At 46.8% G+C, this 22,014-nt stretch overlaps 1 protein-coding gene across 1 annotated transcript in view; it reads left to right on the forward strand.

The window, feature by feature from the left end:
* ADAMTSL3 (ADAMTS like 3) overlaps positions 1-22,014 on the forward strand; it is an 810,189-nt gene that overhangs the window by 778,829 nt on the left and 9,346 nt on the right. The window contains exon 29 of the mRNA XM_069766101.1: positions 15,318-15,427. Coding sequence (XP_069622202.1) covers positions 15,318-15,427 — 110 coding nt within the window. The remainder of the gene's footprint in view (positions 1-15,317; positions 15,428-22,014) is intronic.

Raw genomic sequence — 22,014 nt, forward strand, 5'->3', positions numbered from 1 at the left:
GCAGCAATGAGCTGCGGAGCCCGAATGTGCTCAGCAGGCTCCCAGGACCTGTCCTCAGGGCCATAACCCTTCCAGTCCACCCAAAAAAATTTTTTGCCACGTACCACCTTGCACCCCAAAATAGCATTCACCTCATAATCGTCCGAAGACGAACCCGATGTCCCAGCAGATGACTCGGAAAACAGGGACATGTACACGGGTTTCAGGAGGGACACATGAAAGGTGTCGGTGATACCCAGGCGTGGCGGAAGAGCCAAGCAATAAACCACAGGATTAACCTGTTCGAGCACTTTGAAGGGACCCAAGTAGCGAGGAGCAAACTTAGTGGACTCAACTCGCAGCCTGATGTTACGGGCGGAGAGCCACACCAAGTCGCCAGGAGCAAAGGTCGGAGCGGGGCGCCGATGAGCATCGGCGGAGGACCTCATTCTCTCCTTAGAGGCCCGAATGGCATCCTGAGTGCAGTCCCAAATATCCCGTGCCTCCACAGCCCAGTCTGCCACCCTGGAGTCTGCGGAAGATACGGGCATAGGCACAGGTACCCGTGGATGCTGACCATAGTTGAGGAGGAATGGGGTTTGTCCAGTGGAGTCGGCTACGGCGTTGTTCAGCGCAAACTCTGCCCATGATAGCAAGGATGCCCAGTCATCCTGCCTGGCTGAAACAAAATGTCGCAGGTATGTGACCAAGGTCTGGTTGGCCCTCTCTACCAACCCATTCGTCTCGGGATGATAAGCGGAAGAGAGATTCAACTCAATACTGAGAAGATGACAAAGCTCTCTCCAGAACCGAGACGCAAACTGGGGACCCCGGTCACTGACAATTTTGTCAGGCATACCATGTAGGCGGAAGATGTATTTAATGAACAACGCTGCCAAGGCCCGTGCAGAAGGTAACCGTGGTAGCGGCACCAAATGCACCATTTTTGTGAAATGATCGGTGATGACCCAAATGATGGTACAGCCGCGAGATTTGGGTAAACCCACGACAAAGTCCATCCCGACCATTTCCCAGGGCCTATCTGCCACCGGCAAGGAATAGAGCAACCCAGCTGGCCTTTGACACGGAGATTTATTTTTGGCGCAGGAGACACACGCCAGAATATAATCTCTGACATCCCGGGCCATATGCGGCCACCAGTACGTCCTCGCCAGTAGCTCAGATGTCCTCTTTGTCCCAAAGTGTTCACCCACCCTGGACGAATGAGCCCAAGAGAGAACCTCCGGTCGCAAATTAATGGGCACAAAAGTCTTGCCCGGAGGCACAGACTCCAGCGAAACCGGCGCTACGGTTCTCAGGCTCTCGGAAGGGACAATAAGCCGAGGCTCCTCTTCCTCCTCTTCAGTTGACATAAGGGAGCGAGAGAGAGCGTCAGCACGAATATTCTTCTCCCCGGCGAGAAAATGAAGGGAAAAGTGGAACCGGGAAAAGAACAAGGACCATCTGGCCTGACGAGAATTTAGCCACTGGGCTGTTTGCAAATAGACCAAATTTTTGTGGTCCGTGTAAACTTGGAAGGGAAAGCGTGCACCTTCCAGAAGATGTCTCCACTCAGAAAAGGCCAATTTCATTGCTAGCAGCTCCCTATCCCCGATGGAGTAGTTTCTCTCCGCTGGCATGAAGGTCTTAGAGAAGAAGAAGCATGGATGCTTCCGACCTTGAGCATCCTTTTGATAGAGGACTGCTCCAGCACCAACGGATGAGGCATCCACCTCCATTAGGAATGGCTTATCCACATCGGAACGATGTAAGATGGGAGCGCTAGCAAAGTGGGACTTAATAGAAGTGAAGGCCTTGGAGACCTCTTCCGACCACAATTTGGGATTCGCTCCCTTCTTGGTGAGGGCTACCAAGGGAGCTACCAGAGTTGAGAAGTGGGGAATGAACTGGCGGTAATAGTTAATGAACCCCATAAAGCGCTGCACCGCTTTAAGAGAATGGGGCTCTCGCCAGTCCATCACAGCCTGTAGTTTGGCAGGATCCATAGCCAATCCCTGGGCGGAGATGATATAGCCCAGGAAAGGTAAGGACTCCTGCTCAAACATACACTTCTCCAACTTAGCATAAAGAGAGTTTGCCCGTAGGAGGTCGAAGACTCTGCCAACATCTCTCCGGTGGGAGTCAATATCTGGAGAAAAGATGAGAATATCATCCAGATAGACTACAACTGAGGTGGAAAGCATATCCCGGAAGATGTCGTTGACAAAGTCTTGGAAAACGGCTGGGGCATTACAGAGCCCGAAGGGCATCACCAGATACTCATAGTGCCCATATCTGGTGTTAAACGCCGTTTTCCATTCGTCCCCTTCACGGATGCGAATCAGGTTATAAGCACCCCGCAGATCTAATTTAGTAAACACTCTAGCTCCCCGAAGCCTATTGAAGAGCTCGGATATCAAGGGCAAAGGATACTTGTTCTTAACGGTGATAGCGTTAAGACCCCTGTAGTCTATGCATGGACGTAATTCCCCATTCTTCTTCTGCACGAAGAAGAACCCTGCCCGAGCAGGTGACACTGACTTCCTGATGAACCCTCTTGCCAGATTCTCTTGAATGTACTGAGACATGGCCTCCGTCTCCGGGAGAGATAATGGATAAACTCGACCCCGGGGAGGCTCCGCACCTGGCAAGAGATCGATAGGACAGTCATAGGGGCGATGGGGCGAAAGGGTCTCCGCCGCCTTTTTGGAGAACACGTCTGCATAAGACCAATATTGCTTGGGAAGAGAGGAAAGATCTGCGGGTACCTCTGTAGTAGCAACCTGAACGCACTCTCGGTGACACGTAACTCCACATGATTCACCCCATCCCAGAATTCTGCCTGAGGACCACTCGATGTGAGGAGAGTGGTACCGTAACCAAAGTATCCGCAACAGGACCTCATCAATCCCCTCAGGAATGATGAGCAGGGATATAATCTCCTGATGGGATGGTGACATGGACAGAGTAAAAGGGATGGTCTGATGTGTTATCTGTGCAGGGAGTGTCGACCCATTCACCACTCGTACCGTTACTGGTTGAGATAGCATAACCAGGGTTATTGCGTGACATTGGGTGAAGGCAGAAGACATAAAATTGCCCTCCGCTCCAGAATCCACGCAGAGCTCCACCGAGTGGGAGGATGAGCCAAAAGTTATTGTCCCCTTAAAGGACAATTTGGAGGCAAACGTCACCGTGTCTAGTGCACCTCCACCTACTACCACTAGACGCTGACGTTTCCTCGACCGCTGGTGACATCTGGTGGCTAGATGTCCTGACTGTTGGCAAATATGGCAAACCTGGAGTGCACGAGCGGTCCGGGACTTAGATCCCTGTTATGAACTGGTGATTCAGAACCACAATGGACCTAGTGGTTAAGAGCACACAAAGTGACCTGATAGTTACTAACATAGGACGAGCTCTGAGACGTGGGAACTCTGCTGACCGCAATTCCTAATCCTATCATACCACACTAGAGGTAGCCGTGGATTGCGCCTAACGCTCCCTATGCAACTCGGCACAGCCTGAGAAACTAGCTAGCCCTGAAGACAGAAAAATAAGCCTACCTTGCCTCAGAGAAATTCCCCAAAGGAAAAGGCAGCCCCCCAGAGGCGTAGCTAGAGCTTTTGCCGCCCGGGGCTGTTCCCGAGTTTGGCGCCCCCCCCAACCCCCCCCAGCTCAATACACACAAAGGTTACCAAAAATGGTTTTCCTGTTTTGTAGAACTTAAACTGGGCCTAATGGTGTCACCCCCACATGCCACACCTGTGACTTAATACCACCACACCATGACCAGGCCACATAGTGACCGAATAATACTACATACAAGGGACAAATACCACCGCACCATTTCCAGACCACATATTACCACCACATAGTGACTGAATACTACAATACTGATCAGTAATAAAAAAAAACCACAATACTATCACCATAAGTGCCAGTATTCACAGGAGATCTGTACTTAGTATGCAGTGTCTGTGTAGAGGTAATACAGAGATCACTGGTGACATTATACACAGGACCTCTATATAGTATACAGTGTATAGTGTCAGTGTATAGGTAACACTGACTCACCAGTGACGTCTCTAGGTGAAGTCCTTCATCTTTCATCCAGCACAGACCGCCATCATTCCTTCCAGCCAGGACTCGTTTCTGCAGGAAATAACAGTTATCTCGAGCTCCGCTTGCAGAACACATTACTTAATTTTTCACAACTTCTACATTACACCACATGAAGAAAAAAAGGTGATATAGTGTCACTCTGCACAGTAACAGGACCGCCCCCCATTTAAAACAGTATACTCAAAAAATAAAATAAATACATCACTGCAGTAACAATATCCCTTAATTATCCCCTATGGTAATAATATTCCCCACCCTGGCCCCGTTTATCTCATTCCTGGCTCCAGCCATATGTTGTCGTATCCTGCCCTCATGAGTATCCATTCTACCCCATATGATCTCCCCATCCTGCCCCACCAGCCTCCATCGTATCCGTCCTGCCCCATGATCCAATCCTGCCCCGTGTCTCCAATCATGCCCCGTATCTACATTCTGCCCATGCCTCAAGTCCTGCCCCCAGTGTGTCCAGCATATTACCCCCATGTTGTCCAGCAATCTGCCCCAGTGTGTCCAGCATATTACCCCCATGTTGTCCAGCAATCTGCCCCAGTGTGTCCAGCATATTACCCCCAGTGTGTCCAGCAATCTGCCCCAGTATGTCCAGCATATTACCCCCAGTGTGTCCAGCAATCTGCCCTCAGTGTGTCCAGCAATCTGCCCCAGTGTCCAGCCTTTCCCCAGTGTTTCCAGCAGTCTGCCCCAGTGTGTCCAGCATATTACCCCCAGTGTCCAGCATTGCCCCAGTGTGTCCAGTATATTACCCCCAGTGTGTCCAGCAATCTGCCCCAGTGTCCAGCATTGCCCCAGTGTGTCCAGAAGTCTGCCCCAGGGTCTCCAGCATTGCCTCAATGTGTCCAGAAATCTGCCCCAGGGTCTCCAGTATTGCCCCAGTGTGTCCAGCAATCTGCCCCAGGGTCTCCAGTATTGCCCCAGTGTGTCCAGCATTCTGCCCCATAGTCTCCTGTACTGCCCCAGTGTGTCCAGCATGCTGCCCCATGGTCTCCAGTATTGCCCCAGTGTGTCCAGCAATCTGCCCCATGGTCTCCTGTATTGCCCCAGTGTGTCCAGCATTCTGCCCCATGGTCTCCAGTATTGCCCCGGTGTGTCCAGCAATCTGCCCCATGGTCTCCAGTATTGCCCCAGTATGTCCAGAAGTCTGCCCCAGGGTCTCCAGCATTGCCTCAATGTGTCCTGAGATCTGCCCCATGGTCTCCAGTATTCAGTGTGTCCAGCATTCTGCCCCATAGTCTCCTGTACTGCCCCAGTGTGTCCAGCATTCTGCCCCATGGTCTCCAGTATTGCCCCAGTGTGTCCAGCATTCTGCCCCATGGTCTCCAGTATTGCCCCAGTGTGTCCAGCATTCTGCCCCATGGTCTCCAGTATTGCCCCAGTGTGTCCAGCATTCTGCCCCATGGTCTCCAGTATTGCCCCAGTGTGTCCAGCAATCTGCCCCATAGTCTCCTGTATTGCCCCAGTGTGTCCAGCAATCTGCCCCATGGTCTCCTGTATTGCCCCAGTGTGTCCAGCAATCTGCCCCATGGTCTCCTGTATTGCCCCAGTGTGTCCAGCAATCTGCCCCATAGTCTCCTGTATTGCCCCAGTGTGTCCAGCAATCTGCCCCATGGTCTCCTGTATTGCCCCAGTGTGTCCAGCATTCTGCCCCATGGTCTCCAGCATTGCCCCAGCCCCAGACAGTCAGAAATAAAGAAAAAAAAAAAAAGTAAAATCCTCACCTCTCCCGTTCCCAGCGCAGGTCCGGTGCAGTCAGCGTCTCTCCGGCTCTGCGACGCTCAGGACAGAGAGGCAGAGCGGCGCGCACAGTAGTGACGTCATCGCGCCCTCTGCTCTGAGACGTCGCAGAGTCAGAGGACGCTGAAGCCGCAGGAACCAGGAGAGGTGAGTATTAGAGCGGGGGGCGGGGGCGGGGGCGGGACCCGGGGGTGGGGGGAGCTGGCCCTGGTCGTGGCGGCGGACGGCGCCGCCCGAAGATTTAAAGGGGCGTCTTTTTTTTTTATTTTTTTTTATTTTTTATCTTCTTCTCCTGCAGCGCCGGCCGCCCCCAGCATTGTGCCGCCCGGGGCGGACCGCCCCCCCCGCACCCCCTTCCTACGCCACTGCAGCCCCCCACATATAATGACTGTGAGTTAAGATGAAAATACAAACACAGAGATGAAATAGATTTTAGCAAAGTGAGGCCCGACTTACTGAATAGACCGAGGATAGGAAAGATAGCTTTGCGGTCAGCACAAAAACCTACAAACAACCACGCAGAGGGCGCAAAAAGACCCTCCGCACCGACTAACGGTACGGAGGTGCTCCCTCTGCGTCTCAGAGCTTCCAGCAAGCAAGAAAAACCAATATAGCAAGCTGGACAGGAAAAATAGCAAACAAAAGTAACACCAGCAAAACTTAGCTTATGCAGGGCAGACAGGCCACAAGAACGATCCAGGAGAGAGCCAGACCAATACTGGAACATTGACTGGAGGCCAGGAACAAGGAACTAGGTGGAGATAAATAGAGCAGCACCTAACGACTTAACCTCGTCACCTGAGGAAGGAAACTCAGAAGCCGCAGCCCCACTCACATCCACCAAAGGAAGCTCCAGGACAGAACCAGCCGAAGTACCACTCATGACCACAGGAGGGAGCTTGACCACAGAATTCACAACAGATCCCGCTCGTGACACTACCTTAGGTTCATGAGACTCAGGAGCCTGGGCTGGAGATTCCAAAGGTTTGGCGAAGGTGGGAGCCAGCCGAAACCTCTGCCTACACTGGGCTCGCTCTAACCTCCGCTCGTGAAAACGGAGGTCAATACGAGTAGATACGGTTATTAATTCTTCCAGTGTGGTGGGAATCTCCCTAGTGGCCAGGGCGTCCTTAACGTGGTCAGCCAGCCCCCTCCAAAATATGGGAATAAGGGCTTTATCCGACCACTCCAGCTCAGATGCTAGAGTGCGGAAGTGGACGGCAAAATGGCTGACCAAGGACGAGCCCTGAGTCAATGCCAACAGTTGGAGCGCCGTATCATGGGTGACACGAGGTCCTAAAAAGACCTGTTTCAGAGTGCTCAGGAATAACGGAGCACTCTGCACCACATGATCGCCACGCTCCCACAGCGGCGTAGCCCACTGCAACGCCCTGTCCGACAATAAAGATATGATAAAGCCCACCTTAGCCCGCTCTGTAGGTAAACGAGAGGCCAGAAGCTTGAGATGTATTGAGCACTGACTCACGAAACCCCTACAGGACTTACTGCTACCAGAAAATTTCTCTGGTAGCGGGAGGCGAGATAGCGTCGGTACAGGGGCGGCAGTGGACAAGGTAGCTGCAGCCACACTTGCAGCCTGAACAGCGACAGCAGTAACATCCACAGCTGAGGTTGAACGCTCAAGAGCCGCCAACCTTCCCTCCAGCTGCTGGATGTACCGCTGTAAACGCTGATCGTCCGTCATTACTAGCCAGACCTTGGCGCTAGTATTATGTTAAGGACTGGCGGAACGCACCAAGTATAGCTGATATGAAACTAGGTGCGTTCGCAGTCCGAGGTCCACCGTGCAGGTAAAACCCTGCTGCTAGTAAGACGGACTATATGGCGGTACTATAAGTATACACGCACGGGTTAACTTCACCCTGCGTGAAGGAAGCGATCCTGTTGTGTCACAGGACCACGGTACCGCACATAGAGCGCGAGCAAGAAGTCAGCGAACACAACCCCAACACAGGATTGAAGTCCGATTAGACCACTTGCTGGCACAACACCGCAACTGGGTGTGTAAGGAAACTATTTAAAAAGTATATAAAGGCACGAGAGTGCATGCAGTGCCACACTGACGGACGCCACTAACCACCCAGGCTTGGGTAAGGAAAGCGCAGAGGAAGCGCACGGTGCCGTACAGGCGGTCACAGCAACTAGACGCTGTTATTATTATTATTATTATTATTATACATTTTTATAGCGCCATTTATTCCATGGCGCTTTACATGTGAATACGGGGCAAATATAGACAAATACATTAAACATGAGCAGATAACAAGGCACACGAATACATAAGGAGGGAGGACCCTGCCCGCGAGGGCTCACAGTCTGCAGGGGGTGGGTGAGGATACACTAGGAGAGGGAAGAGCTGGCTGTGCGGCTGTTCAGTAGGTTGAGGATCACTGCAGGCTGTAGGCTTGTCAGAAGAGATGAGTCTTCAGGTTCTTTTTGAAGGTTTCTATGGTAGGCGCGAGTCTGATGTGTTGGGGTAGAGAGTTCCAGAGTATGGGGGAAGCACGGGAGAAGTCTTGGATGCGGTTATGGGAAGAAGAGATGAGAGGGGAGTAGAGAAGGAGGTCTTGGGAGGATCGGAGGTTGCGTGTAGGTAGGTACCGGGAGACCATGTCACAGATGTATGGAGGAGACAGGTTGTGGATGGCTTTGTATGTCAGTGTGAGGGTTTTGAACTGGAGTCTCTGGGCGATAGGAAGCCAGTGAAGGGCTTGACACAGGGGAGAGGCTGGGGAATAGCGGGGGGACAGGTGGATTAGTCGGGCAGCAGAGTGTAGGATGGATTGGAGCGGTGCCAGAGTGCTAGAGGGGAGTCCAGAGAGTAGGAGGTTGCAGTAGTCGAGGCGGGAGATGATAAGGGCATGCACTAGCGTTTTTGCAGTGTTGCGGTCAAGGAAAGCACGGATCCGGGAAATATTTTTGAGTTTGAGACGACAGGAGGAGGCAAGGGCTTGGATATGTGGCTTGAAAGAGAGTGCAGAGTCGAGGATCACCCCGAGGCAACGGGCGTGTGGGACTGGGGATAGTGAGCAGCCATTGACATTGATGGATAGGTCTGGTGGAGGGGTAGAGTGAGATGGGAGAAAGATGATGAATTCTGTTTTGTCCATGTTCAGTTGTAGAAAGCGAGCAGAAAAGAAGGCTGAAATGGCAGACAGACAGTGCGGGATTTTGGTAAGCAAGGAGGAGGGGTCAGGTCCGGAGAGGTAGATCTGCGTGTCATCAGCGTAGAGATGGTACTGCAAACCGTGGGATTCTATGAGCTGTCCCAGGCCGAAAGTGTAGATGGAGAAGAGTAGGGGTCCTAGAACAGAGCCTTGAGGAACACCGACTGACAAGGGGCGAAGTGAGGAGGTGGTGTGGGGGAGGGAGACACTGAATGTTCGGTCTGTCAGATATGACGAGATCCAGGATAGGGCCAAGTCTGTGATGCCAAGGGATGAGAGGATTTGTAGCAAAAGGGAGTGGTCTACAGTGTCAAAGGCAGAAGACAGGTCCAGGAGAAGGAGGACAGAGTAGTGTCGCTTGCTCCTGGCAGTTAGTAGGTCATTGGTGACTTTAGTTAGGGCAGTTTCAGTTGAGTGATGGGAACGGAAGCCTGATTGTAACCGATCAAAGAGGGAGCAGGAGGAGAAGTGAGAGCACAGTTCAAGATATGAACCAAGATATGTGCCATATCTGGGGGCTTAGCCTTACTGTTTCCACCTGCCCTGATGCTGTGACAAGTGAGGTAATACCTGTGGGGTTGATGTCACCCCTGTAACATCAGCCTACAGAAAGCCCACGGCTTAGTCATGGAGAGGCCTCTATAAGACACCCCATTACTAACCCCATAGTAAGAAGCAAAATAAACACAGCAAGAATAAAGTCCTTTATGTGAAATAAAACAAAATGCTCTGGTTTACACATTTACTAAAAAATAAAAAATAAAGTTATACTCACTTCTATTCCATGGAAGCCCATGTCACCTGTAAAAGAAAATAATAAACAACCATATCCCTCATCTGTCCGATGTGCAGATAATCCATTCTGTCCCGCGCTGTAATCCATGTCTAAGTTATGTGGTTTTCAAACTGAACAGTGGCATGAAATCCAGGAGACATTGAGCTGCTGAGAATGCAGCATCAGTGGACTTGATGTCAGCTGACAATACAAAGGTGACATCAACCCCACAACCATCACCCCACCTGCAACCGCACCAGGGAACGTGGGAAGAGGAAGGCTAAGCACCAGATTTCACCAATCTTATGGATGTGCCATTTTTGGCTGAGGACCGATGTTGATAGCCTTGGGGAGGGGGGGGGGGCAATATCTGTGGTCCCTTCCTAGCCTATTAATATCAGCCCACATCTGTCGGTTTAACCTTTGCTGGTTAGAATTTATGGGGGGAACCTACATCATTAATTTCTAAGGTCTGTGTGTAACGTGCTGTAGGATAAATCGGGCGCTAGATAGCAAACATACACCTTCTGCGAACAGTCATCCAATAGGGAGGGTATTTTAAAGAGCGACTTTCACTCACAACACACACACATATAATCAAGACAATACTAGCGCATGGCCGTGCGGTCATGCGCAGTTTATATAGTTGCAGCACAGGAAGCTGCTACTGAAGTTTTGCCCTTTCAGGACCTTCCTGGAGGACCAATGGAATATGCTGCAGTACCTGAGCATGTGACCCTCGATCTCCAACGGGAGATCTTGCCCTGGGCATGCTCAGTGTGTGCAAATAAGGACTTAGTCCCAGAGAAGCCCGCTCGCCGCAGATCAGTGCAGGGTACAACAGGAGAGCCAGAAAAGGCAACAGTAACCCTTTGCACAGAATCAGTCCCAGCAAGACGCTGGGAGCGACGCCTCCGCTGAGCAGGCCCTACTGCGGCCGGTACAGAATGGGAGACCGCAGCAGACAGGGATCGAGATTCCCCCTGTGCAGCAGAGGAAACTCGACTCCTAACACACGTTGTCTGTTTTTTTAACAATTTATTTGCATATTATGGTGGAAAATAAGTATTTGGTCAGAAACAAAATTTCATCTCAATACTTCGTAATATTTCCTTTGCTGGCAATGACAGAGGTCAAACGTTTTTTGTAAGTCTTCACAAGGTTGCCACACACTGTTGTTGGTATGTTGGCCCATTCCTCCATGCAGATCTCCTCTAGAGCAGTGATGTTTTTGGCTTTTCGCTTGGCAACACGGACTTTCAACTCCCTCCAAAGGTTTTCTATAGGGTTGAGATCTGGAGACTGGCTAGGCCACTCCAGGACCTTGAAATGCTTCTTACGAAGCCACTCCTTCGTTGCCCTGGCGGTGTGCTTTGGATCATTGTCATGTTGAAAGACCCAGCCACGTTTCATCTTCAATGTCCTTGCTGATGGAAGGAGGTTTGCACTCAAAATCTCACGATACATGGCCCCATTCATTCTTTCATGTACCCGAATCAGTCGTCCTGGCCCCTTTGCAGAGAAACAGCCCCAAAGCATGATGTTTCCACCACCATGCTTTACAGTAGGTATGGTGTTTGATGGATGCAACTCAGTATTCTTTTTCCTCCAAACACGACAAGTTGTTTGGTTTCATCAGACCATAGGACATTCTCCCAAAACTCCTCTGGATCATCCAAATGCTCTCTAGCAAACTTCAGACGGGCCCGAACATGTACTGGCTTAAGCAGTGGGACACGTCTGGCACTGCAGGATCTGAGTCCATGGTGGCGTAGTGTGCTACTTATGGTAGGCCTTGTTACATTGGTCCCAGCTCTCTGCAGTTCATTCACTAGGTCCCCCCGCGTGGTTCTGGGATTTTTGCTCACCGTTCTTGTGATCATTCTGACCCCACGGGGTGGGATTTTGCGTGGAACCCCAGATCGAGGGAGTTTATCAGTGGTCTTTTATGTCTTCCATTTTCTAATTATTGCTCCCACTGTTGATTTCTTCACTCCAAGCTGGTTGGCTATTGCACATTCAGTCTTCCCAGCCTGGTGCAGGGCTACAATTTTGTTTCTGGTGTCCTTTGACAGCTCTTTGGTCTTCACCATAGTGGAGTTTGGAGTCAGACTGTTTGAGGGTGTGCACAGGTGTCTTTTTATACTGATAACAAGTTTAAACAGGTGCCATTACTACAGGTAATGAGTGGAGGAAAGAGGAGACTCTTAAAGAAGAAGTTACAGGTCTGTGAGAGCCAGAAATCTTGATTGTTTGTTTCTGACCAAATACTTATTTTCCACCATAATATGCAAATAAATTGTTAAAAAAACAGACAATGTGATTTTGTGGATTTTTTTTTCTCAGTTTGTCTCCCATAGTTGAGGTCTACCTATGATGTAAATTACAGACGCCTCTCATCTTTTTAAGTGGTGGAACTTGCACTATTGCTGACTGACTAAATACTTTTTTGCCCCACTGTATATTTAGAATGGAATACCCTTTTAAAAGCTACCTGCCACCAGATCAAAAGTGGAAATATGTTATCCTATTTTATTTCTGCTGCTTTCCTTGATATTGTTTTAGTTTTGTTTTCTTTTTAAAAATTTGCCATATGATTCCAGAGATATTGGCCTTTCTGCTCGCCTTTATCAATAGGTTGTTGCTCACAGGATTCTCTGGGGATATGTCTTTAGGCATGATTGCTCTGAGGGGAATGACTATTAAAGCTGGCATATTGGACTGTAGGGTGAATATTTTAAAAGAAAAAATATATAAAGGAGAGTAATTGAAATAATATAAAAGTAAAAACTGTCCACTTTTAATCTTCTGACAAGTCCTTTTTAAATCTGGAAGGTACCGATTAATTACTATTATAGACAACTATTGTAAAGCTAGCCATGTGTGAAAGTTATCATGCATATCAATATATGCAGTATGTACAGTACTCCCATAGGGGTGGAGCCGCATATTCATTACTGTAAATGAGGGGCCCCACGTAACCGCTCATACAGTACAAGGTGCGGCCAGGACAGGAAGCAGCGAGGGAGCCGGGAGCTGGGTGAGTATTTTAATCACAGCGCGGGGGGGGGGGGGGGGAGGGGGCGCACAGGGGGTGGGAGGGGGATGGGTACCTGGATCTGGATTTTACACACTATTATTCATATCTTATCTACAGCAAACGCTGCTGCAGGGAAGATATGAATGGGGCTTCAGCACGATGCAGGGGACAGCGCTAAACCTTAGTGCTGTCTCCGGCACGGTGCGTGTGGTACCCAGTGGGCACACGGGCGGCACACGTGTGTCGCACGTGTGCCACACTGATGTGCCACAGAAACGCACCGCCACACGGACATGGATAATTCCGGTACCGATTTTTCTGGTACCGGAATTATCTGGACGTGTGAGACTGCCCTAACAGTGCACGGTGAGGATTAAATAGTCTTCAGTTGCATAAAGTGACTGCAGACTTTCATCACAAACCTAAACATCCCATTTAATGAATTATTTTTTAGCAATTAGCAAAATGCAAAGTGAATGAACAAAAGTGAATTCTAAGTCAATTCAATATTCGATATGCCTACTCTTTGCCTTCAAAAAGGGCATCACTTCTTCTAGGTACACTTGTACCCAGTATTTGAAGGAACTTGCAGAGAGGTTGCTCCAAACACATTGGAGAACTAATCACAGATCTTATGTGGATTCAGGCTTCCAAAAATCTTTCTGTCTCTTCATGTAATACTATATGGACTTGGTTTTGAGACCAGGGCTCTATTGGAGGCCGTATCATCACTGTCAGTACTCCTTGTTCTTCTTTACACTGAAGATAGTTATTAATGACATTGGCTGTATGTTTGTGGTCATTGTCCTGATTCAGAAGAAATTTGGAGTTAATTGGACACCTCCCTGATGTTATTGCATGTTGGATAAATATCTGCCTCTATTTCTCAACATTAATCTTGAACAAATCCCCCTATCCATTTGTTAATATGTACGCCAAACTTGCAAGGATAATCCACCATATTTCGCTGTTGCCCACAGACACTCATTATTGTACTGAGCTCTAGTCCTTCGGTGAACAAACTGCCTTCTGTTACAGCTACATATTTCAATTTTTGATGCATCTAGAACACCTGCTGATATTTCTCTTCACACCAGTTCCTGTGTTTCCAGAAAAAGTTGAGTTGCTTGGTCTAGTGTCCATGTTGATGGTATAGCTTTTTGGACGCAGTTTTTCCATGAATACCACTTCTGGTCCGACTTCTCCAAACAGTAGATGGGTGTAGCTGGGTCTCACTGGTTGCTGCCAGTTCTAAGCTGATGGCACTGCTGGACATCTTTTGATGTCGATTGGAAGTAAGCATGATGTGCCTTTTATCTGCTGTGCTAAGTTTCCTTGATCGCTCACTTCATCTACAGTCCTCAACGTTGCCCATTTCTTGGTGTTTCTTTAAAAGAGCTTGAACAGCACATCTTGTAATCCCAGTATGCTTTGAAATCTTTGCGTGGGAGACACCTTGATTATGCAGTATAACTACCTTGTGTCTTGTTGCTGGGCTTAGTTTTGTCATGGTGTATGACCAGTAGCATGAATCTGTCTTCCACATACTCACCTTTGTAGCAGAGTTTGGCTGTTCCTCATTCTGTTTTTATTATTTTATTTAATGACTTTGTTTCAACCTACATATACAAATAATGATCCTTATCACCTGTTGCCATATTTGGTTACTCACACACCTGACTGTAATCCTACCTAATCTCTGACTTTCAAACAAGTGTATCTAGAGCAATTGATCCTGTTTTGAATGCAAATGGTGGTCACACCAAATATTGATTTGATGTAGATTACTCTTTTATTCATTCATTTTGATTTTGCTAATTGATTTTGCAAATTTTCATGGCTAGAGCACGTACTTATTAAACTTATAGCCTATGGGGATGTGCACATGTTCGTGTATCTTTGTGAACTGAGTGCCTGCACCAAATCATGTAGACAAGTCTATGGATCTGTGAACACATCGGACAGCGCTGTCTATTTTTCGCTCATTGTTGGATAGGATAATTCTGAGAAACCACAATTTTTATTATTTTTTTTGCATTTGAGGAAAACTCAACTTTTATCCCTGATGGATAAAAGTGACACACTGACCAAACACAGATAATAATCTGATCCAAAACACTCATGAAAACTGGCCATTTTTTACCCATGGGAAAAATTTGTACAAGACGTATCACTTCTATTTCTGGAAGTATTCTTATTTTGCTGCTTTTTTCCACACCTGCCTAAAACTTTTGCACATTACTGTACATAATTATTTCTCTGTATTTTTCACTACTGGTTAATTTCTGGAATTCACATGGGAAGACTCTCTTAAGTTTGTAACCTCATGTCACAGGAATGGTTTGTTTGGCTTAAATCTCCCCTTCAAACATCCATTCAAATGGTAGATTTATAAACGCTCCAGTTAAATCAGAGGAGGGGATGTGAGACGGTTCTTACAGAAATCTGCCTTTCCTTTCAGTGTTCTAATCGCTGTACCGGACAAGGAATGGGTTTACAGCATCGGTACATACTGTGTCAAGACCGGAATGGAACCACCATGCCAGACGCTCACTGTGACAGCACCAAGAGGTACGTGACCCATCCAAACACACGAGAAGAAGCCAGTAACAGATTACAGATGTCACGCTTATTGGCAGGGCAGCTTTTATAGTGGAAGAAAACAGAACTAATCCAAGAACCTGCAGATTGTTTTTTCTGACACTTAGTTGATCTAATGTTCTGCTGAGATCATCTGAAGCTCTTTATAGCTTTTCCCATTTGATAGATCTTAACATTTAATGTTTCAGCTAAATTCTGGAGAGCGGAGCACAAGATTAATGGAATATTACTACAGTTCCAAAGGGTTAGGAGAGAGCTCCAGCATCTGCTCAATCTGGGATGTGTTCTTTCAACTTTTCATATGTGAGGAAAGATACTTTTGACACATTGTAGGATATTACTTCTATGTCATATAGACATTCATGTAAGATAAACGTCTATGTGTACGGTATTATTAGGCTGCATTTGGGATACCATTTGGGAGGTCTTCTCTGAGTCCATTTTTTGTCACTAAATATTAAAAAGGATCCCTGAAAAGGAAGGAGGAAACATTATTAATGGAAAGGTTTGAGAACTTTATTACTGTTCCCATTTCTGGTGAATAAAAACACAAGATAACCTGGCCTGAATGTCATAGACTTGGTAGTATCCTGCTGGATGTGTGGTCGAATTTTGAACAACTGCAATACAATGCATGTAAAAATGTATGTACTGGGTGTGAATAGCACTATAGTGCAATGCACACTGACAGCTCTGCAAACAGACCATTAATAATCACTAGCATTGCAGTTGGATGTAGGCCCTTATAGTCTCAGGGGACACAAGGGGCTCTGGGCACCCTACAGGACTGCAAAGGGCTATTTACTCTGTGGAGCCATGGTGCTGTGCACATTATCCTTGTGCAATGATACAGTTTTTATTATTTTTGTGCTACAGCATCACTTAAAGTGTTCCTTAACCATAACTAGGTGCTATACCAGCACTGTGCATTGTCTACATAGTGACATCACTCCAAAACATCACAAACACGCAGTCAAATAATCCCATAAAATGTATACATTTATTCAATATTCAGTAAAACATTAGTCAGAAAAAAGGAACAGATAAATGGACAACAATTCGGGAAGGTAACGCACTATGTGGCGGTACAAATTGCCCAAGGACTCCAAGGCCACATCACTGCACAAGCATACCATTGATATAATATATAAGAAACAAATAGCCATACAAATCAAAGGATCAGTATCCCTATATAATACAACAACATCGCATCAATGATGGCCAAGTCACATGAATATACAACAATAATACCTGACCGGGGACGCCCCCGGAAGAAGCCAGGGCGAAACGTGCGTTGGGGTGAGGAGGGTCTCTGTGGCAGTCCAGGGTGATCCCGCAGGCATCGGCACACTAACACAGCGCTCCTGACAGGTAATTTAACCTTTAATTTATGTGATTGAATTGACACTGAGGACATTACTATTCTGTAACATATTGGTCTTTATTTTTGGGCCCTTTGGGTGGATGGGAATTTTCCCTGGGTCTAGTTTGGTGTCAATTAGTATTGGGAGTGTAGTGCTGTGTTGTGCTGGGTGTCTGCGGTTTTTACCCCCTTCCTTATAGCTCCAGATCCCTGCTTATTTATTAATCTCTAATTTTGAGAATATTGCAAATGCATACATTATAGCCAAGGAAATATTACATTATATGATCTTTGGAGCTATATATTTACTATCAAGTATACAAGGTTGCTTTACTGTCTGGAGCCCCTCCTGTTGAATATCTTGGATTATGTTTTTTGTCTGTCATTTTTATATACTTTATGTGTTTTCAATAAATATGGTTAATATTTTAATTTGGTTTGCTTCATTTTGACTACTTTTTTGTAGGTCTTTCTTTGTTGTTATGTATTGTGGAAGTGCCTGGTAGTTAATTGGGATTTTTTTTGATACAACAATAATACCTGGTATGTGCAGCAGTGGGAAGCCAGGAGTCCACCCCGACGCGCGTTTTGGAGCGTAAAGTTCCTTCCTCAGGGGGCGCTGGAAAGTGATGCCATAGGCATCTATTTATCCAGCAGTAACGGAAATGCCCATACTTACATAATACACCGCCCGCTGTACCCGACACACTCAGCATCCACATCGCCAGCTGAGACAGGAAACACGTGGGGCCCCACGTGATCCCCCATCAGGCAGCTGCGGGAACGTCAGAACAGGCAGGACACGGGCAGTGCGCATACGTGGCATAATAGTATAGAAACGGCCATACCAGAAGAGGGCAAAGAAAAGGGCAAAACTACTACCCACCATAATATCTGTATTGTAGATGGAAAAACGTGAAAAAATTTTTTTGTCCATCAGCAATAAGATGAAAATATAGATGAAAGCACCAAAAAGAAAACAACATGAATAAGATACGCAACAACAAAGGTACGCCCATATATATATCCATACAATGGTGCCTTCATCTATAATATACCAACATAGATAATAGAATACAATAATAAAACAGCATTAAACATTAATTAAAAAGAAAATGTGCAGACAAGTGATCACATCACAAGAAACCATACATAGACAAAGTGCATCACACTATTCATTTACTATATAATTGTCTAAGGGTCACTTCCGTCTTTCTATCTGTCTGTCTTTCTGTCTGTCTGGAAATCCAAAGTCGCTGATTGGTCGCGGCAAAACAGCCACGACCAATCAGCGAACTGCTCAGTCCGGCGGCAAAATGGCCGCTCCTTACTCCCTGAAGTCAGTGCCCGCTCCATACTCCCCTTCAGTCAGCGCTCACACAGGGTTAATGGCAGCGTTAACGGACCGCGTTATGCCGCGGTGTAACGCACTCTATTAACGATACTATTAACCCTGTGTGCCCAACTTTTTACTATTGATGCTGCCTATGCAGCATCAATAGTAAAAAGATCTAATGTTAAAAATAATTTTAAAAAAATCATTACTCACCTTCCGGATCCAGCCCAGGCCTTTCCCGCTCCTCGTAACTCTCCGGTGACCAGTCCATGCATTGCGGTCTCGTGAGATGATAACGTAGCGGTCTCGCAAGACCTCACGTCAACATCTCGCGAGACCGCAATGCACTCTTGGGAGCGACGGGCACAGTCCGGCCGCTCCCTACTCCCCTGCAGTCAGTGCCCCCTCTGTACTACCCCCCAGTCAGCGCCCGCCACTCACATAGCGTTGTAGCAGTCCGTTACACCGACTGCGTTACACCGCGGTATAATGCGGTGTAACGCAGTCTGTTAACGCTGCTATTAACCCTATGTGACGAACTTTTTACTATTGATGCTGCCTATGCAGCATCAATAGTAAAAAGATATAATGTTAAAAATAATAAAAAAAATAAAAAGTGATATTCTCACCTTCCGTCGCCTCCGCAGCAGCTTTTCTTGCAGCTCACGATGCTCCGGGCCCACCGCTTCGCTGATTAGTCACGACCAGCCGGCGCGACCAATCAGCGACATTGCTGCGGGATTTAAATCCCGCTTTGTTGATTGCTCACGCCCAGCCGACGCGACCAATCAGGGACATTGGCATGGGATTTAAATCCCGCTTCGCTGATTGCTCGCACCCAGCACAGGGTAGGGTGATACTCTTCTGGCTTCAGTTGATGTTGAGTCCCTCTATACCAACATTCGCCATTCGGACGGCCTCTGTGCGGTCCGTTTTTTTCTGGTTATGTCCAATCTCCCTACATCCATGAGGGAACTCATCCTGGAGCTATTAGAGTTCACCCTCACTCTTAATTTTTTTGTCTTCAAAGGATCCTTCTACCTACAGCTCCATGGTACAGCCATGGGTGCGGCCTTTGCGCCGTCCTATGCTAATCTGTTTCTGGGGATGTGGGAGAGGGATCTGTTCCTGTCTGACAAACAGGGATCAATGGATCGTGTCCTTTTATGGACGCACTACATTGACGATATCTTCTTTGTCTGGCAGGGCACTGCCGTCGACCTGGTGCAGTTTATATCATCTCTGAATAACACCGATCTTAATATAGGTCTCACCTCGGTGTGGGATTCAGAAAGAATTAATTTCTTAGATGTTACCATTCGCAAGGATAGATCTGGTCTAATTCAGACTGATATCTTTAGGAAACAGACGGCTACCAATACTCTGTTACATGCCTCTTCATGCCATCCACACCACATGATTCAAGCCATCCCAGTGGGTCAATTTCTTCGCCTCCGCCGGATCTGCTCTACAGATGCGGATTTTGAGACTAGGGTGGAGGAGTTGAAATCACGTTTTTTTTTCAAGGGGGTATAGTGGTTGGACAGTTAAGCGGGCATACCATCGTGCGAAGCACTCTAACCGCAATAACCTACTGTATAATAAGACACCAAAAAAATCGAATGTAGGTGATGTAACGAGATTTGTAACATCAGCTAATCCTCAACATGGGAGAGTGTGTGCAGCAATTAAGAGGGCCTGGCCCATTCTAAAAGTTGATCCAATAATTAAAAAATTCCTTCCTGACAATCCTTCGATTACATTTAGACTGGCTAAAAATCTGCGCGACTGGCTGACACAGAGTCACTATATTGGCCAGCCAGTGTCTACATTTCTTGATGAGATGCGGCCGGGGGGTGGCTGTGTACCGTGCGGTAGGAGTGTTGCCTGCCCTAACATCAAGAGGTGTACATCTTTTTCTAACTCAGAGGGCACTAAATCTTAAGTGATTAAACAGAGTATATCGTGTATCTCTCGATACGTAATATACTATGCTACTTGTCCGTGTGGTTTGATTTATATAGGGTTGACCACACGGCAACTTAAAGTTCGTGTTAGAGAACACGTACTGGGGATACAGGCGGCGGCCACATGCACGGACACGGCCACCCTCAAGACATTACCACGACACTTTAAAGAGTTCTATCAATGTGATGCCACAGGACTGAAAGTTTGCGGTATTGATTTATTGAATATTAATATTCGGGGGGGTAACCTTACTAAACGTCTCGCCCAAGCAGAGACAAGATAGATCTGGACATTGCAGACCATCCATCCAAATGGGTTAAACGAAAATATATCTTTCGTGCCTTTTCTGTGATTCAATTTTGCTGTACACCAGGGTGGTGAATACTTGTGGCAAGTACATTGTTTTTAATTGTGTACATGTTTTTACTTATTTTGTTATATGTATATGATATCTGTAGATGCATCAGATATTTTAAGTTCTGGCTGGATGATGAAGTTTCGTTTGGAGACAGCTACCAGCATTACCGACTACCCATTCTTCTATGAACATTTCAGCTAATGTAAAAAAAATTTTTCATGTATGGACTGTGTTTCTCTATAGATAGATATATATGGTACATCGAGGGTTTGGTAGTTATTTATTATGAATAGCGTGATGCACTTTGTCTATGTATGGTTTCTTGTGATGTGATCATTTGTCTGCACATTGTCTTTTTAATTGTTTAATGCTGTTTTATTATTGTATTCTATTATCTATGTTGGTATGTTATAGATGAAGGCACCATTGTATGGATATATATTTATGGGCGTACCTTTGTTGTTGCGTATCTTATACATGTTGTTTTCTTTATGTGTACTTTTTGGTGCTTTCATCTATATTTTTATCTTCTTGTTGATGGATAAAAAAATGTTTCACGTTTTTCCATCTACAATACAGATATTATGGTGGGTAGTAGTTTTGCCCTTTTCTTTGCCCTCTCCTGGTATGGCCGTTTCTATACTATTATGCCACGCATGCGCACTGCCCGCGTCCTGCCTGTTCTGGCATTCCCGCGGCTGCCTGATGCAGGATCACGTGGGGCCCCACATGTTTCCTGTCTCGGCTGGCGATGTGGACGCTGAGCGTGGCGGGTACAGCGGGCGGTGTATTATGTGAGTATGGGCATTTCCAGTACTGCTGGATAAATAGACGCCTATGGCATCACTTTCCAGTGCTCCCTGAGGAAGGAGCTTTACACTCCGAAACGCGCGTCGGGGTGGACTCCTGGCTTCCCACTGCTGCACATACCAGGTATTATTGTTGTATATTCATGTGACTTGGCCATGATTGGTGCGATGTTGTTGTATTATATAGGGATACTGATCCTTTGATTTGTATGGCTATTTGTCTCTTATATATTATATCAATGGTATTCTTGTGCAGTGATGTGGCCTTGGAGTCCTTGGGCAATTTGTACGGCCACATAGTGCTTTACCTTCCCCAATTGTGGTCCATTTATCTGTTCCTTTTTTCTGACTAATGTTTTACTGGATATTGAATAAATGTATACATTTTATGGGATTATTTGACTGCATATTTGTGATGTTTTCGACATTTAGTTGTGGCAGTTATCCCTATTAGGGTCCTGGCATACATGCAGGTGACACTTATAATGAGTTTGCTGTGGATGTAATACCGTATTAATGTTCCGTGCATGCAAAATGTACCCTGTACTGTGACATCACTGTGGGCAGTTATCCTTTCCATATGACTTCATAGTACTAATTATTCCTTTTGCTATGACATCGTTGTGTGCATCCTCCTTGCATTGTGACATTCCTAATAGGAGCAGATACAGACAGAGGTGCAAGAACAGTATATGGGCCCTTTACAGTCCAATAGCTCATCAT

This window comes from Ranitomeya imitator, chromosome 4, assembly GCF_032444005.1.
Source record: "Ranitomeya imitator isolate aRanImi1 chromosome 4, aRanImi1.pri, whole genome shotgun sequence".
NCBI lineage: Eukaryota > Metazoa > Chordata > Amphibia > Anura > Dendrobatidae > Ranitomeya > Ranitomeya imitator.